The 20,038-nt window shown below is 27.8% G+C and overlaps 2 protein-coding genes and 1 long non-coding RNA gene across 4 annotated transcripts in view; 2 read left to right on the top strand and 1 right to left on the bottom strand.

Moving 5' to 3' along the window:
* The window catches only part of LOC142319445 (NAD-dependent protein deacylase-like), a 34,343-nt gene extending 32,317 nt beyond the window's left edge, over positions 1-2,026 (top strand). Inside the window, exon 6 of the mRNA XM_075356739.1 lies at positions 1,175-2,026. Coding sequence (XP_075212854.1) covers positions 1,175-1,286 — 112 coding nt within the window. The 3' untranslated portion in view covers positions 1,287-2,026. The remainder of the gene's footprint in view (positions 1-1,174) is intronic.
* On the bottom strand, positions 1,181-17,727 carry LOC142319446 (uncharacterized). The gene is made up of 3 exons (XR_012755200.1): positions 17,629-17,727; positions 14,546-14,788; positions 1,181-1,313 (listed from the first exon to the last, which is right to left on the bottom strand). It is a non-coding gene; the product is annotated as an uncharacterized LOC142319446 (long non-coding RNA).
* LOC142319444 (UNC93-like protein MFSD11) overlaps positions 17,702-20,038 on the top strand; it is a 62,292-nt gene continuing 59,955 nt past the window's right edge. For both annotated transcript variants that reach the window (XR_012755199.1, XM_075356737.1), the window contains exon 1: positions 17,702-17,847. The gene's annotated coding sequence lies outside the window, so the exon portion shown is untranslated. The remainder of the gene's footprint in view (positions 17,848-20,038) is intronic.

Below are 20,038 nucleotides of genomic sequence, written 5' to 3'. Positions count from 1 at the left end.
ACAGTTACTGAAAATAATATACATACACAATGAAAAAAAATTACTACCTACAACTTTATAATTCTTTTTTTTAGGAAGACATCAGGATGTCGAGCTTTACCCAAAAGATAGTCAAGCTATTAAGCTCGTTGAGCAGCCACTGAACTGGAAACATAGATTGAAACTGGAAAGCAAACTTCAAGCTGACATCAAAACTTTTCTTTCAAATTCTAAAAATTTCGGTTTTTGAATAAGATGAAAGAGGTTTTTCATTCGTGAAAGTAAAATAAAGACTATGATTCTTCCAATGACAAAAAAAGAATTTGAAAGATTTTATTTATTTATTTTATCAGAGTTAATTTATGTTAATCAGAATTTACTGAACATGAACAGAATTTAAAATCAACATCAATAAATGTTTGATGTGATAAATAAAGTACAAGTAATTTATTATATAAACTGCACTACACTTTTTCCATTTTTTTTTACTTGAAATAAATACAAAAGTATGCCAGAATATCTACCAAATGATTTATTGCTAGATTTAATGAATTCTTCTTCAGCTTCTAGTTAACAGAATAAATTAAAAATAAAAGCTACAACAAACTTTTAGCATAAGATGTTGTGACCACCCCATGTACCTAATGTTAAAGCTGAGCACAATTTAAAGGTATCTGAAAGAAATTTATAATGAGATTATCAGAGGAACTTAATTGAAAAAATAAAAATAGTTTATCAAACTGGTGAATTTAATAAAAAGATGAGCCTCAGCATACATGTGATAAAAAAATACATATGATACAAGCCAAAAATCAATGGAACTTTTCAATTTTACAATTTTTTTCTATCTTGTGTTATGCAGTAAAGGTTTTATTATAATACAGTATTAAAGAAGAAAAAAAGATTCTTTACTGTTGAAAAAATGGCAAGATTTTTTATTGCTTTTGCATTATCTTTAAAACAGTGGCCAATTAAAATATTTACTACAGATAAAACATTAAAGAACTTATATACTTCTACAACAGTGACTGTTTCAATTGGTTATTATTATTTTTCACTTAGCACTACCATTAAAAAAAGATACCACAGTTTTTTATGGATGATAAAAACACTATGACAAAGAATAATTAACTTTAAATTATACTATAGTTAAATTTTATTTTAATAAAATCAATTTATTATTTTTATTTTTTAGGTTTCATTTTAATGGTTCTTGTGTTGACACTGTAACAGAAGCTCTGGCGCCATTTGAAGATGAAGAAGATTATTCGTCATCATCATCAGAATCCTCAATACATTATCCATGACCTCCACCAACTCGCATTACTCTACAACTGGCAAAAATTATAAATTTAAAACTATGCTTAAAAATTGGGTGAATATCAACATTCATAATATATATTACCTTAGAAATTCTATTTCTAAGGTAATATGTAGATAGGCTTTCAGTAACGAAGTACATTAAATTGAATAGGTGTTTCACTAATGGTTTTAATATATCAGTAAATACCATGTTGAAGATTACCAGTTACAAGTGTAAACCAATTTAATGAGATTAGACCAGATTACATATTTCACAACATATGTAAGTCTCATCACTAAATGTAAAGGATCCATTTAAGTTTTACCACTCCCAATATGGATCACTTCTAAACAATCCAACACTGATTCATTCAGGAAAATCAGAATAACTTCCAACTGATCAGAATACAGCATCTTCTTAACTATCAGAAAAATGAATATTTTGTTCAATAGGAAAATAGAATGATCACAGGAATCAAATTAACTAACAAATTTGAATGCAACAAATTTTGATCAATCAAAATCTGTAACTCCTCTGACCAATTGCATATCTCTTCTGACCAATTCCAAATGTGAACACAGTTAATACCATATACTATTCAATCACAAACCCTTCTATTTTATCAGTCAGAAGTACTGAAACTACTTTGAGAATTGTACAATACGATAATATCAACTACAATATGAAACTATTATGATTTATTGTATTAGTTTCCAAAAATAAATCTTTACTTACACTCATCATTTTCAGGCTAATTTTGGTTACCTTTTTCAAAGTCAAGATGTTAGTGTTATTTTTCATAATTTAGAATTATCAAATAATTAAAAAGACATTTTTGAAAATATTTGTGAGAAGGTAGCGATTTAATATAATGAAACATGGACAATAAGAAAAACAGAAACCAAAAAAACAATAGCTTGAAATGTGTTTTCACATTAGGATTTTGAAAATTAGATAGTTTGATCAAATTCAGAATCAGGAGGTCTTAAGATAAACAGCAGAGTAGAGAAGTTTGTGGCAAAATCTTGTAAAGAAATGAACTAAGTTGGTGGGTTGCATACCCACCAACTTAGTTCATTGGTAACAACTAGGTCTAGCTACTTTGGTAATGGAGGGATGTGTAAAAGGTAAAAACTGTAAAGGAAGGTAATTGGAATATATAAAACAAGTAGATGTGAAAATAAATACATTTAGTTAAACAAAAATTAATGCAGAAGAGAAAGGATGAAGGTCCTTGTGTAACTGATGACAAAAAAATTTAATAAATAGGAAAAATAGTTAATTATTTATTAACTCAGTAACTAGTAAAGGTAAAAAAATGCTTTTCACCACAGTATGACAACACTAATGAAACGTTTTTCCTTAATTAAGTAATATTTAAGTAACTTTGGGGAAAATAAATGATATCCTTACTTTTCACGTTGTTTTGTAGCACCTGGCTTCTGTTAAAGAATTCCATTTTTACATTTGCAGTTCAAAGAATTTAATCACTGTTTAAATTGAAACTATTCATTTTTTAACCTACAAACAACCCATTTTTAGTTTCCACAGCTATGGGGCTCTAAAACCACTGCAGCAATAAAACTGAAGAGGGTAAAATATACAATGATAAGTCAAAATTTTAGGTACCAAGGTTTTCTTATAATAATTGTAAAATGGATAAAGTTGTTAAAATGTCCTTTTCAAATAGATCCATCAAAAAATTTTTTAAATATGTAAATTTATCAATAAGAGAATCAATCTGTAAGCATTTGTTATCTTTGCTATCATGATTTTTTCATCTTAGAGTTCACTTTAGCAGCTACTGCTTTTCTGTCCATGACACAGCTCAACTATCCCATACATGGAATAATTACTAATCCCATACATGGGAGATCATTAGCTGCGAATTTTGAACTAAAGAAGTCCCCTTCTTAATTTGGAAGAATGGCGGAGTATAATCTCCGTTTTGAAAAATACAATGGGTATCCAAGTACTTCTTTGCATAATATGTTTCAAAACAGCAATATATAATTATTATGCAACCAGTAAACAAACATTATTTCATATTTGTTGGATACTTATTGAAAGTGAGAATGTTACTACAGAATATAAACCTTTAAGTGTTCCTAGGAAAACGCTTGTACTGAGTTATTGGAACTATTGATTGTCCACATTTTTAATGTAAATACGACATCGTAATTCTGATCTGAACATTTAAGGTTTTTTTTTGTCTTCAGTCATTTGACTGGTTTGATGCAGTTCTCCAAGATTCCCTATCTAGTGCTAGTCGTTTCATTTCAGTATACCTTCTACATCCTACATCCCTAACAATTTGTTTTACATATTCCAAACGTGGCCTGCCTACACAATTTTTTCCTTCTACCTGTCCTTCCAATATTAAACAGACTATTCCAGGATGCCTTAGTATGTGGCCTATAAGTCTGTCTCTTCTTTTAACTATATTTTTCCAAATGCTTCTTTCTTCATCTATTTGCCGCAATACCTCTTCATTTGTCACTTTATCCACCCATCTGATTTTTAACATTCTCCTATAGCACCACATTTCAAAAGCTTCTAATCTTTTCTTCTCAGATACTCCAATTGTCCAAGTTTCACTTCCATATAAGCGACACTCCAAATATATACTTTCAAAAATTTTTTCCTGACATTTAAATTAATTTTTGATGTAAACAAATTATATTTCTTACTGAAGGCTCGTTTCGCTTGTGCTATTCGGCATTTTATATCGCTCCTGCTTCGTCCATCTTCAGTAATTCTACTTCCCAAATAACAAAATTCTTCTACCTCCATAATCTTTTCTCCTCCTATTTTCACATTCAGTGGTCCATCTTTGTTATTTCTACTACATTTCATTACTTTTGTTTTGTTCTTGTTTATTTTCATGCGATAGTTCTTGCGTAGGACTTCATCTATGCCATTCATTGTTTCTTCTAAATCCTTTTTACTCTCGGCTAGAATTACTATATCATCTGCAAATCGTAGCATCTTTATCTTTTCACCTTGTACTGTTACTCCGAATCTAAATTGTTCTTTAACATCATTACCTGCTAGTTCCATGTAAAGATTAAAAAGTAACAGAGATAGGGAACATCCTTGTCGGACTCCCGTTCTTATGTTCTTCAATTATTACTGTTGCTGTTTGGTTCCTGTACATGTTAGCAATTGTTCTTCTATCTCTGTATTTGAACCCTAATTTTTTTAAAATGCTGAACATTTTATTCCAGTCTACGTTATCGAATGCCTTTTCTAGGTCTATAAATCCCAAGTATGTTGGTTTGTTTTTCTTTAATCTTCCTTCTACTATTAATCTGAGGCCTAAAATTGCTTTCCTTGTCCCTATACTTTTCCTGAAACCAAATTGGTCTTCTCCTAACACTTCTTCCACTCTCCTCTCAATTCTTCTGTATAGAATTCTAGTTAAGATTTTTGATGCATGACTAGTTAAACTAATTGTTCTGTATTCTTCACATATATTTGCCCTTGCTTTCTTTGGTATCATGACTATAACACTCTTTTTGAAGTCTGACGGAACGTCCCCTTTTTCATAAATATTACACACCAGTTTGTATATTCTATTAATTGCTTCCTCACATTTAAGGTAAAAATAATTATTTCACCATATAGTAATTATGTAATATCACTGCTGCTGAATTTGAAGCTTAAAAAAATTGCTTCATAGTTATTTTAAAAATTTGAGAGCTACACCTTGTGTTTTCATGAAGAAAATTAGACTACTCCAAAACAGGAAAATATCATATTTGTAATCTGTAAGTAATTTAATCTGTAAGAGTTTCAAGGTTAATAACTTACTTCTTAACAGAAAAATATTGAGAGGATATTTCTTTATTTTGAAGTCAGTTTGTTACTAACATATATAATTCTATTTCATTATTGAAGTTTACCTTAAAAAACTTTAGGAAATTCAAAGAAGTGTACCAGTTTTGACTAGTTTCTAAAGTTATATAACTTTACAACCTTATAAAATGCAGAAAAAGATCTAAAGATAAGCCTTTTTAAGCACCTGACAACTCATCCTTTTTCATTAAAAAGATGAAATGATATGCAAAATTTAGGTTTTTTGGTCAAGCAGTTTTACAGTTATCAGCCACTATAACAAGAACTATTTCAATCAGGCTATTTTGAAAAAAAAAATTATTTTCAAAATTAATTTTTCCACTAATAACTGAATAAGGCAAAAATATCAATTAAAGGTAACCATTACTAAGATGGAGTTAAACTTGTGTTTAAAAAAAAAAGCTTAAATAATTTAAAAATAATTTTTTTTAGTATGCTAAAAAAACACATAAAATACCCATGCAGAGAGAAGAAAATAATGTAATAATCATAAGAGAATAAACTGTGGTTACTATTCTCATTAAGCAATCCAATAGACGATCAATCATTTTCTTGCAAAAGTTGCTGTACATTGCTCATGCTGGAGTGAAAAATTTTCTCAATTTTTTATTTCCAAACATCACTTAATCAGTAGGTTTTACATTTGTTTAAACATCTTATTACAATGAAAGTTTAAGTTCTCATTTTAATTTAAAAAAGTTATCTTTCCTAATTGAAATCGATATTTCCTAAAAAAAGACTGATGGAAAAGTATAAATTCAGTGAGTAAAATAAGAAAAGATTATTAGGAAATTAATCTGTCAGTAATGCATGTTTTACAATTTTTTAGGGCTTTTCACAGGGTTACAGGGTTACAGGGCTTTTGGTCATGTTAGTTAAAAGTAATCAAACTGCAGTATTTTTCTTTACTTTTTTTTTCAGTTTATAAAAAAAAATAAAATGGCATAAGTTAATACATCTTTTAGTCCACATCCCACTACTGTGAAATGAAGTCGTACTGAAATTTTTAAGATGTTAATTAAGGGTCAGAAATAGTAATTTCTTATGGTTTTTGATCAGAAAAATTAAAAGATATATATCCTTGAGCCATATTTGCAGTAGTCAGAAAACCCTGTTTTTTTATGGTTGATGTACAATAACTATGTTACCCGTAAATGAATAATAAATACATAAAAATTTTACACCAAACTTGTAGAGAATTTAATTCTGAACAAAATGGTGTAAGGTATGTTGAATAAAACAAAGTCATTAATAAAAAAAAAATATTATCTAAGTAATCTTTATTTTACAATTGTGTAATTTCCAGGGTTTTCTTTTACATTTTTTAACATTAATTTTTAAGAGTAAATTTTGTTTTAGAAATTTTTCACATCATCAAAAAAAATTTGTTTTTTCTTTACATCAAATAAGTACTTTTCTGACAAATTTAGTAATATATTGTACTGTTTCTTGATAAACTTCAAATTTTTCTAACTTATTGCTTTACTCAATTTACCATTTTGTTCAGAATTAAATTCTCTGCAAGTTAGGTTTAAAAGTTTTATGTGTTTTTTATCCATTTAACAAAGTTTATTGTATATCAAACATAAAAAAAACGGGTTTTTATCCCAATTTATTGGTTTTAACACCAGATTTTTGAAAGACTACAGCAAATGGTTGTGAGACCTATATTATTAATTTTTTCTAGTCAAAAACCATAAGAAATCACTAATCCTGCCCTTTAATTAACATCCTAAATATTTCAGTACTTCATTTCACTGGGTTTGCTGAAATCCGAGCAAAATCTTTCACTAGCTGTTACTCACAAACGAAGCATTGTAGGACATATGTTTATATGAACTTTTTTCATTATTTTCAGAAGTAGAAGGAGAACTTTATGATACACTCTGTATGTAAGATAATTATATTTATTAAAAAAAATAACATTATAAGAATATGTTATAGAACTTATAAGTAATCATCAAATTTTAGAAAGCTCTTATGAGATGCAGGATAGGGATGATTGCTCGATCAGAGAGGAATGTAAACTCATACATAGACTACATCCACGCATGTGAATAGTGTCTGCTACCATTTAGTAATGATATTTTTATATCCAATTTTCTTTCACATTTTTATTTGTTTTATTCTATTTGATTATTTTTCTTTTGCATTTTATTCATTATTTTTAGGTTTTAACTCTTTCATTTCTTTATTTCAACAAGAAGTTAAAGTTGAAGCCAATTAATGAAATTGACTTCAGTACATAACACAATGCTTCATTCTTCTATGATTCTGGAACTTTTTATCTAAAGATTTTGATTACATTTTATATATAAATATTTCTTTCATGATCTCTAAGGTTTGACATTTTACAATATATGCTTTAACTAATAATTTATTTTATGCATATTTTTATATCAATTAGATATTTTTATTCCGACAATACAAGAAGATGATTAATAGGTTTCTATCAATTGCATTGTATTCATGGTTATTTTACTTCTATTAACAAAGTAACTTGTGAATGCAATATCAAAAATAGAAGTAGCAACAACTGTCACTATTCTGTCACTTATTCTAAAGTATTTTTTCATTTTTTTTTAATGTGTTTGTGTGCTGCGACTTTTCAATAAGTATAATTTGAAAATTAAAACTGCAACTTGACACCCTTATAGTTTAAAATAAAAGCTGGTGTTTGGTTCATTTAGGGGCAAGAGTCTTAACATTTTTCATTGAAAATTTCATTCTTTCATTATCCTTTTAAATAAATGTGCATGTTCTCAACTAATAACTAAAAACGGGAAAACAAATAGGACATTAAAATATTATACATCTAATTTTTATGAGATGAATTAATTGGATTATAAAAATGAAAATTAAGAAGAATTAACAAAAACAAATTTTGATATTATACAAATCTGCACAGCCCACTATACAAATTCATACTAGAGAACTAAAATAAAAACACCACTAGCAATTCAAAGAAAGTTATTGTGAATAAAATTCAACAGCTGTTAATCTGACGCAGGATTAAACAACTAACTAGTCAAGTTAATACTACAGATTAATCTAAGCATTCATGTTCTACCTGCTTCTTCACTCTGATCACTGGAATAATTTACAAGAAAATCTTAACTGTAAAAAAAAGTTTAATATGATATTATTTCATTAGAACAAGCTAAAAGGAAACCTGTTTATCACTTTATAAAACATGGTTAACATTTCATTTTCTTTTATGTGCATAATTTTTATGCTAATTCAGTAGGTATGTTCAGTAGGAATAGAAAATGAGTGAAATATTGATGGCCAAACTAAATGTTAGCACATCAGTGCTATAGCCAATTAATTTTTTTTTTTTTTTAATTCTAATCTTGTGTTTCATTTTTTAATAACATTTAGTTTTCAACAAAAAATTATACAAAGTTTAATTATTTTCATATAAATGACTACAATTTGGGTTATAAGTTTTTTTGTATAAGATATACTTAACACTTGGGGCTAAACTCTAATAGATATAGATACATACTTCTAACAGCTTAATTTTGCTTGGAAGGTAAATGAACAGAGTTCATTTACCTTCCAACCAACCAACCTACCTTGAATAACCACGGTGAATGAACCAGAGTTCATTCACCGTGGTTATTCACAATGGACAGATTGAAACAATACGTATGATACAATACCACTAATAAACAGATATTATTAATTTAATTTCTTTTGACATCCAACACAAACATATCCATAATCCTCTGTAAATATCAAGTACCTTATAATATTCTTCGAAGATTGATGAAATTGTTCATGCATTATTGAGCAGGTTTCTACATCCATCATTACAGAAAGCATTTTAATATCAATTCATACAATTTATTTTATTAATGATCATAAAATCTGTAAATCACAATAAGAACAGGGGTTCTAAAGGCAGAGGCTTAAGTAAATTTAAAACTGTTTTCACAAATTATACTGAACCTACTTTGGATATTTAGGTATTTCCATATCCTAATTGCTGCCAAACATCTTTTAATCTGAAATGTTGTCAGTTGGCAAAAGTATTCCAAGTAAGACAGCAAACTGTAACTCTGTATGAACGAATGGGTCCACAAAACATGGAACATTTCAGGAAAATATATTTGGAAATTAAATGATGAAAAGTAATAAACAAAATGCTGCTGTCCAAAATCACATTTAATAAAACAATTTACATGGGTCACATCTTAGTTAAACAATGTAGGATGCAGTATAATAGCAAGTTATCGGCATTTATTAACAATGGCCCATATTTATAGTGATAAATCTATTAATGAAAAAAAAGTGGCAACTATGTATTAAAATTTTCCTTAAAAAATTTTGCATTCATTTTATACAGTAGCATGAATTCATTTATTAAGATTATGATACTAATACATTAACAGAATCAGGACAGTAATATAATCATTCCATTTTACATAAATAAATGCTTTAAAAACAATTATTAAAAAACTGTTACTGTTTCAAAACATAATTATTTATTCATGTAAATAAAATAATAATATAACTAGCAATTGTAGTCATTTAATGCTACAGTTAACGCGATCACAGTATGGTTTGAAAACTTAAAATAAAAGACAACAGATATATTGAAAAACTTCTCATCACCTCCTCACTCCAACTATTAACAGAATAAATCATCTAAAATAATAATTATTAGAAAAAATAAAATAATAAGTATATATACTGATGCACAATTTGAAAATAACATAAAAATAATTTTCTTTTTTTCATATTGGCATGCTGTTTTCATAAATAAATAAACAATGATAGTATTGAATAAAGTAATAATATTTTATTGAACCAAATGCTTATATCTGGAGGTCCCTTTCATGCAGAGGTCCTGGGTTTGAATCCTGGTCAGGCATGGCAATTTCACACATGTTACAAATCATTCATCTCATCCTCTTAAGCAATCTGGAGGTTAAAAAAAGCTTATATTTAGAATTGTCAGCTTGGGTATTGTAAAAAGAAATACAAATAATATTTTAGATAATACAAAAGACTAATAGAAAAATGGAATTAAATTTTAAATTGTATTGTTTATCTAAAGCATCATATGTAAATAAATATATGCCTTACCCCTCTAATAATAATGTTTTCTTGCTAATTTCAATCCAAATGAAGGATTTCTTCAGCTATTGCAAATACCAAAACAATATTATTTGGCATTCTAAATTGCAATTTGTAATAGAGAAAAATTCATACTGGAACAGCAATAAAAGCTTAATATTCATTGAAAACTAATCTAAACAATGCTTTCTTCACTAAGGCAAATAGATTGTTATATATAAACATGCCAGACTCACCAACCACTAAGTGATATTAAGCCTTACAAATGACATCTATATTCATTCTATTTACTTCAAGGACAACCTGTAATGTAAACATCATTACTATCAGAGAGAGCAATTCTGATTGGTATCTCTTGTGATACATAAATATCACAGCCATAAGAATGAGTGGGATAAATAATGTACTCAAAAACTGTGATAACACTGAATTTTAAAGCATGAAACTGAAATATTTATTTATATTCAGCTTGCAATTATACTGCATCCCACATTGCTTAACTAGCATGTGACCCATAAAAATTGATTTACTAACTGTGACTTTGGACGGCAGCATTTTGTTTATTAATTTTCATCTTTTAATTTCCAGGTATTTTTCCTTGAGATGTTCCACACTTTGTAGACCCATTAGTTCGTACAGAGTTACAGTTTGCTGTCTTACTTGGGATACTTTTGCCAGCTTACAATATTTTGGATTAAAAAATGGTTAGGCAGCAATCAGGGTATGGAAATGGGAAATTCCTAAGTAGGTTCAGTGAAAACAGTTTTAAATTTACTTACGGCCACTGCCTTCAGAACCTCTGTTCTTATTGTGATTTACAGCTTTTATGATTATTAAGAAAATATGTTGTATGAATTGATATTAAAATCCTTTCTTTAGCGATGGATGTAGAAACCTGATAAACGTGATATCTAATGTTTTCAATGACAGATGTATATTTTACCTTCAGATAAAGTGTACCTCACTATTATCAAATAACAAACCTACTTCACAGTTTGAACATGAATTAAACTAGTTTTCTTTTATAATTGTAACAAATTAAACAACAAACCATTTATCTAGATCATTATTTGAATAAGGATTATTAATTTACCCTTTAATATCCCAAAACTACAGTTCCTTTATCAGCATATCTTAGCTCAACTTTTAAACATTATGTAGTAAGTACATAGACGATAAATATCTTAATAATTAATAAATTATTAAAAATTAATGACAGTTCAATGAAGTAAGCCTGTGCTAGATTATCCAGTTTTGATTCTACTTTTATTAACAGTTTTAAAAGAACTACGTACTAAAATATTGCAGTATTCTTATATTCCAGATTAATTTTTTTGAGATTGTTTTGGCATTTTTATCAAACTGCTTCTGATAATTAGTTATGCATTATTTGTAAAATATATTATCTAAGAAACAATACAGCCTAAAACAACATAGAAAAATACCAAAAACATTACTGTATACAGAAGAAATATAATAACCTTACTACCTACTACTGCAAAACAGAAGCACAGAGACTTAAGGATTTTTAATCTTGATATATTGTGCACTTCTAAAAACCAGTTAATCCTACATTTCTGATGAATGTTAAACTTAAGTTATCAAATTAATGTTAGCTCCTTGAAAAGTATATGCTCCAAGGACATGTATACAGAAATACATTCATTCCAGGGTTTCACATTGTTAACTTGTGTCACGAAACCATGAAGCAGACACAAATATTAATTCAATATGTATGAGTAATATCTCAGTATTTTAGGCTGAATCAATGTCACTCCCACGTGCAATCATTATTTTATGCATGTAATGATATACAAGCTATCATTTCTCTGGCACCATGACCTGCCGATGAGAAGCAATTAAACATTTTGTTGAGTTTCTTATTGATGTTTATTAACTGTAACATCATCTGAAATTCTTCACATCATTATTAAGTTCAGTGAAAGAAATATTTCAGACTATATTATCATGTTACTCTGTATTGTATGATACTTAGTATGGTATTATAGTTCATTTTTATAACATTTTTATTTAACGTTATTTTCATTAATTTTAATTTACCCTATGTTTTTTGCCAATTGGGTTTTAACAATGAGTGATTCCGTTGTGAAACATATACCAGATAAACCCTAAGAAGCTCCTAACAAAGAAAATCAGCAACATATATAACCTTGAAACAAGATAATCCTGAAACTGCAATCAAGGGTCATTATTCAGAAAGCAAGTAGTACAACAGGAGTTAGCAAAAGAAAAATCTTTAATGTAATAAACACAAAATTTATGGTCAACATGTTAGCCCTAAAAAGACTCAAAAGTGGGTGAAAATGATTGAAAAGTTGGACGATTTTACTAAAACTGCTATCAGAAAAAGTTCTTTCATTTTATTTCAGAAATTAGCTTCCTAACTTGAACAAAATATTAAATGCTGTGAAAACTGATTCTGAACTGTCAAATTTTCCTAGAAGTATATAACATCGTGTTTTAAAAATCAATGAATTTTTATCTCATGTTCAGAAAAAATAATTCATTATTGATTGAACCTGAAAATATTATTTCATGGCATAGGGAATATTTAAGAGAAATTAAGTGATTTTATGAAGAAGGTAAGACAATCTATTATATAGATGAAACCTGGATTAATGCGGGTCATGTAAGGGAAAAGGTATGAGTGGATATAGAAATAAACAGCGGAAAAGATGCTTTTATGAAAGGTTTGTAACTGGAGTGAAAATCGTGGCTGGAAAACATAAACAATTAATAGAAATGCACGTAGGAAGTGGAAATGGGATTTGAACAGTGGTATATAAGAATTTGAAATCCAGATTTTCACAAGAGTATCATGATAAAATGAATGACGACAATTTAAGCAGTGGTTTAAAAAACATTATTAAAATGATTGCTGAGGGATCTGTCATAGTGATGGATAATGTTCCGTACCATTGCCTGAAATCAAAAAAAATTGTGTATACCAAAGACATGTTAATAGTAGAACTTTTAAAAATTATAAAATCAGTTAAAACAAAATATATCCATTATTAATAAAATGAAATACATTCATTATCAATAAGATTCTACATTAGCAAAATCAAAAAATTGTGTCATGTTCACCTTCCTCCAAACATTGCAATTTTAACCCCATAGAATTGATGTGGGCACAAGTCAAAGGCTACATTGGGAATAATAACACAACATTTAAGTTTAGAGTAGAAGCAAATGCTCCGAAAAATTTTATTCAACATGTACTTAAAGAAGAAAAAAGGATGGGAAGTTAGTGTGAAAATCTTACTGAAGATATTGTGGTAAATTTGGGAATCAATGACAATAGTTTAAACATCCTATTGGATATTGAAAAAGTACACTGAGGTAAGAAACATTTTTTCTGTTTTACTTAATGAAATTTTAATATGCTTTAGATTTTAATGTATACTTTCTTAAAATTCTTATTTTTAAGGTAAATAAATAATTTTATCTCAATTTTCTAATTTTTGTGTTGTATTATTTTAATTCCACTTTTATATTACAAGTAAGAAGGGTGTTTTTCTCAGATAGAGTGTACTAAATTAAATTAAAATCATCGTACTGTTATGTTTTGGATTGCTGCATGGTTTCGTGATACAAGGTATAGAATGAATGCTTTATGTTATTTTCATGAAATGGATAAAAAAACCAAATACAGCAAACAGCATCTCTCTGGAGTAAACTCATTATAGAAAGATGTGTTGACAAAATGAAACAAACTAAAAACTATTAAAAAAACAACTTAATGTGATGAGGCAGGAAAATAATAAAAAATGTAGATAACTGAAAAAGGAAGCATTCACAAAATTTTTAGAAAAGAGAATTAATACTGCTACTGTATTTATTACAGTAGAAAATATAAGACAGATCAACAGAAGTATAAGGTTGAAACAAATTACGTAAAAAAAAGATTTACTTAAGATAACTTTCATTTTTAATTACATTTGATATGATTTTTAACAGTTCTACTGCATAACTTTTGTTTTAAGAAAACTGGATCCACTTAAATTTGTAAGCAATAATGGAATAAATTATAATTGCAAGTATGAACTATCCATCATTTTTTAAATAGTAACAAAAAGGTTACATGAATCTTAAAGATTTATTTACAATGGTACTACAAGTAAGATTCAGTAATTGACTCAGCTTATAATTTTACTCATAACACTAAATAAAAAGATTTGTATCTCTTAAAAATAAAACAATATTTAAATTAACATGAAAATATAAATATTATAATTATACCTAAGATATCAACTTAAGAAATAAAATTAAATATGCAAATTTATTATCAACAACTACCTCTACACAATAATCTTGCTCAAGGAACTTAGTGCAATTATGTCATTATAGAGACAATTTTCACAATTTACTAGAATCATTTGGAATGTTCTTGTCCTGACATAGAGATAGCACAAATATCACCAAATGACTATGACATTTGTCAAGTATGATTCTTTACACGGAATGCTGTGAAGTTTCCGATGCATGCATTTAGTTCCTTGTTTGTGGTGATTGAGTAAATCAAACAAGTTTTGACATTTTCTGAAAAATGGATGAAATTGAAATTCAAGCTCTTATAAAATACTTTGTTTTAAAAGGTTTTAATCCCAACCAACATATAATAAGAGTTAGATTCTACTTTAAGGTTCTTCCCCTTTGTTTTCAATGGTAAACAAGTGGACTTCTGCATTCAAATGTGGCTGTTTATCCTCTCAAGATGATCAACAATCAGGACCCCAAAAAATCACCACAGTCCCAATGCAACCACCAAAAAATCCAGAATGCCATATTAAATGATCACCGACTAAAGTATGTGAGCTTGCTGACATCGCAAACAACTCAATAGATTGTATCCACATTTTACATGATGTTTGAGTACAAAAATGTTTTCTGCTCAACAGGTTCAGCGTTTGTTAACAGTCTTCCAAAGATGCATTTAACTGAACAATTCTTGAGGGTATTTAATTTTAATTAAACAAGACTCCACTGTTTCTTTGATGTTTTATTACAAACGATCAAACATAGATTGCTATTACATGCCAGAAACTAAACAGTACATGGGAGCAGGTAATTGTGTACCACAGAAAGCAGAAACATTTCCATCAGCAGGGAAAATTATTGCTAGTTCTTTAGGATTTTCATGGTGTTGTGCTCATAGACTACCCAGAAAAAGGCAGTACCATTTCAGGGGCTATTGTGCTTCACTATTGTTCCAATTAAAGGGTGTTATTCAGGCTAACTATACAGAACTGGCCAAAAAGAAGTGCTTTTTCATTAAAATAATGGGCCTGCACACATATTTCAGGTTGCAAAACTTCATGATCTTTGACGTGCCTCCACATGTCCCATATTCAACGAATTTGACTCTTAGTGATTACTTTCTCTTCCCAAACCTGAAGAAATGGCTTGCTGGACAAACAATAATTTCAAATGATGAGGTCAAAGCTGAGATAACTGCTTATTTTGAACAGCTGGACAAATCGAATTTTACTGACAGTATTAAAAATTGAAAGTTTTTGCCTAAATGTATCAAATATCAAAGTGACCATTTTAAAAAATAACCAAAAGATTTCTGAGAAATCTTCTGTTTTTTTTTTTTGTCAGAGCAAGAACTTTATGAATGGCCCTTTTATGATACAAATTACAATTTTTGACCTGTACATACTGAATTTCTTTGAACCTGCACTTAATCCTTACATTTAACACTGAATTTAAATTTATATTCACTATTAAGTAAAGTAACTTTAAGTAAGTAACTTTTAAGTAAAGTAAGTTCACTTTAAGTTCATAAGAAACAAGATTTAAAACAAACCAAATTCTTTTCATGAATTTGTTTACAGTCTACTTTCTATGAACTGCTGCCAACTTTGTATAAATTCAATTAACCTCATGGATGGTTCATTTCATCTAACTTTATGGATGGGTAACCTTCCAAATTCTTTAAATATATTAATAAATACTAAAATTCATAATAATAGACAGCTAAACTTATGAATTACAAGTGAAAAATCAATATTCATACTTTTTATTTAATTTCAAAGCAATTGTGAAATTTTAATAAAACCAATTAGAAAATACATCTTTCTGATTAGTAACAAGGAATACAATTAACTCTTTGCATTAAATACATCTTACACAGAAAAAAATTTACAATCTTGAAGAATGAGAAATTAAAGAAAGATATGGATTATCATTGGGTTACAAGGAAAACCTGATAACTAGATAAGATGATAAAATTAAAAATCTCAATTACATCTTTACTTCTTTATGACTCAAACATAAACTTGCATTCACTTTCTTCCAGTACACTCGATTTCAGATCTGAAAGAAGCTACCCTTAATTGAAAAGAACAAAATCCCTTTCCATGATAAAACATATAGGCTGGTAGCACTATATGTCATCAGGTGTTTGTAAAGGTTAATCAGCTACTTTCATTTACTAAACAAAGTGCAAGGTTTGTTACAAAGTCGATGTTACATATGTGTTCAGGGAAATTATGATTTGTGAGGTGTTAAGCTGCAAGGGCATTTACAAGTGATTAAACAATTGAAGAAAGACTTTTGCTAGTATATGGTGCAAGAGAATACGTACACAAACAAAAAAACACGATAACATAACAGACAGATTCATTCAGCATTTTGGTAAGAAAGCTCAATAAATTACATTCTTAAAGTAGGTAAACAAATACCTTTTCTACATCTTATATGATTTTATAAATCTGTGAATTATGCAATTATGATATTAACTTTAATTTTAACTATAAAATTTCATAGAAAAGTAACTATTCATATCTATTTAAAGAGATATGTCTGTAATCAATACAGAACATATATTTATTAAAAAAGGGGTGTTTATTGAGTTTTTCAAGAATGAATATTTTCAAACGGTCAAAAAATTCTACTTCTAATAAATGAACTACGCATATCAAATTACGCCTTTTAAAAAAGCTCAAAATGAGCTGCAGCACAGCTTTGTAGCATTAATGGCTGCAGAGCTATGTATATTTCTGTCATCAATAGTTATATGAAATTTTCAAAAATTGATAAAAAATGCTAACTCAAAAAATCGAAATGTGGCATATTTAGCACACATAATGAAACTTTAAACTATAACAACAGAACAAAAAAATACAGTCATACTGCTACATCTAATTTATGTTGCAGAAGTCCTATTAGAATTAATTGAAAGAATGGTAGTTAAATTACATATATATATCTGAATAATTGATAAATAAAATAAATTATAAAATCAGAGTAATCTGAGTATTAGAAGTTATTTCTAACTTCTTACTAATTTTTTTTAGAGTAGAAGTTATTTCTAACTTTCGTGGTTAATAAGTTATTTCTAACTTCTACTATGAGAAGATTCAGTTTAAAATTACACAGAAAACACGATGTTGTGACGTCGTTTTTTAAATTATGCGTACACATGACAAAAATAACGCATAATGACAGTACAAATTGATACACCTCTACCTTCCATTAACTACCACACTTCAATGCCATCTACAATCCTTATATGTGTCAAGCTCCATTCGTTAATAAACTAACCTACAAATTCAGTGACAGGTGTTAATAGGACGTGCACGTTGCTGTTTTACGTAAGTATTAACAAGATGCAATGTTTTCATTTAAAATTTAATTCGTTTACTCATTTCACAACGTTTAAACATAATGTAAATTAAATACATTGATAAACTAACGTACTGCCCATGACGAGTTTTATTAAATTATTTTCTTATTTGATGATAATACATATAACACATGATTAAGTGTCAGTGAATGCTTCTAAAAGTTCTAGTGCTCAAAAGCGCGGATTTTGAATAGATTTAGTCGAAAAATCTTTAAAAACAAATAACAAGTACCTTCAATAATCAAATTAAAGATACCTTGTATTATTTTGTTGTCTTAAATCAGTATTTTCTTATAAGTCCGTATCTTTTTTTAAGTTCATTTAATTAATTTAAAATCTGAGTTAATTTTATAATGAACATCCTCTGCAATCTTTTGGTTGATGAACAACTTTGATGTGCAATGTTGGCTATACTGATGTCAATTTAATTAATTTGAGTTTATACGGCCAGTATAGATATTTAATGTTTTTCATATTATTTTTTTATGTTGTTTCTTCAGTTTTTTATGATTAATTCATTACATATTTATAGATTAATAAATTATTAAGTAATAAGATATAGATCTAGAAATACAAACTCCACCAGTTACAAAATCGAAAAATACATTTTTAAAAAAATAATGGTTATTTAAAAAGTATCCTCATAAATTAAATAAAACAAAACACTAATCCTTAAAATACAACTACCTAACAATAGAGGAAAAACATTTATTTAATTAAAAACTACTTTAATTTTTTTATAATTGTTTCTACCAATACAGAAAATAATGTTGTATAGTAATTTCTACATAAACTTCTCTACATATCATGACTTTTCTTCAAATAATTTTGTTCTTTGGACTTTGACAAATGAACTTGTTCAGTTACTTGAGTTGTAACTAGAAATATTTAATTTTCTTTTAAACCTGTCTGTTGGGAATTAACATTGCTTTTTAAATAACTAATGATGGAACCATTGAATTAAGATGTATAAAAGATGCCTACATCCCATATATTTTTATTGTTACCATATATCTAATGACTTTTCTTATAGCCTTTAAAACTCGTTCTAAATTTTTTTTAGATAGTAATCAGTAAAACAGTTTGAGTAATGTATCAGAAAGGTTATCAATCTCTGATAATATGCCCTTAACAGTTTAAATAAAATTAAAAAAATAAATAAAATTTTAAAAATAACTGTAGACTAATATGTATATGTAATATGTATAAGTCTTGGAACAAAAATATATATGCTTTCTTTTTTTTTTTAATATAATCTAAATGGTCATTCCAGTTCAGTTTATGATCACTCATTACACCTTTGAATTTTTCTAGTGATGAGTGATACAGATTTTTCCTGAATTCATTGCATTACCTTTGTTATGTAACTAACTGATGTAATTTTTGTACATTTTTCTTTTTTATCTCTTTGTGATTCTGTTTCTAGTAGATTATTTTTATTCAGACAATATTCCATCTGTTGAACAATATTTAAATATTTTTGATTGAGATAGAAACAAAGTTATTGGTCTTATTTTTCTGGTCTCATTTTATCATTATGTTTATGTAAAAGTTTAACTTTGGCTATCTTTAATTGTTCAGGGATTAGTTATCCTTAAAATGAGGCATTAATTAAATGTACTAATGAACCAACTGTTCCTTATTATACTTTAAGGCTACATATGATATTTTAACATAAGATTTATTATCTTTTGAGAACTTATAATTGAATCTATTTCTTATTCATGATTGGTTCTAATGCCATATTAGAATAATCTGGGAAACTGTGTGTATAGAATTTGAATCTTTGTTAAATATCATTCTGTTATTCTACATAACATCCAAGGCTGCTGTTTGAAAATATTTTTTTTGTATGGGTTACTAATTTTCCTTCTACCTATTGATAAATTCTCATTATAAATCCACAACTTTTGAAGTTGTTTTTCTGAAATTAATAGCCCAAATAGAAATTTATAATCTGAAATGGAAATTTACAATAAATGAGAAATTATCATTATTACTTTCTACTGACAAGTTAAAATTCTTGTAACTTTTAAATACTTTGAGAGTTTTACCTTTTTAGGTCTTTATGCTACCTTTACACTTTTTTATATCTTTGCTTATTGTGAGTTGTTCTGTTTCTTTCTACCAAATATATGTTTCCCTAAATTGATTTTTAA

The sequence above is a fragment of the Lycorma delicatula genome, chromosome 2, assembly GCF_047948215.1.
Source record: "Lycorma delicatula isolate Av1 chromosome 2, ASM4794821v1, whole genome shotgun sequence".
Classification (NCBI taxonomy): domain Eukaryota; kingdom Metazoa; phylum Arthropoda; class Insecta; order Hemiptera; family Fulgoridae; genus Lycorma; species Lycorma delicatula.
This window is presented reverse-complemented; position numbering and strand designations above follow the sequence as displayed.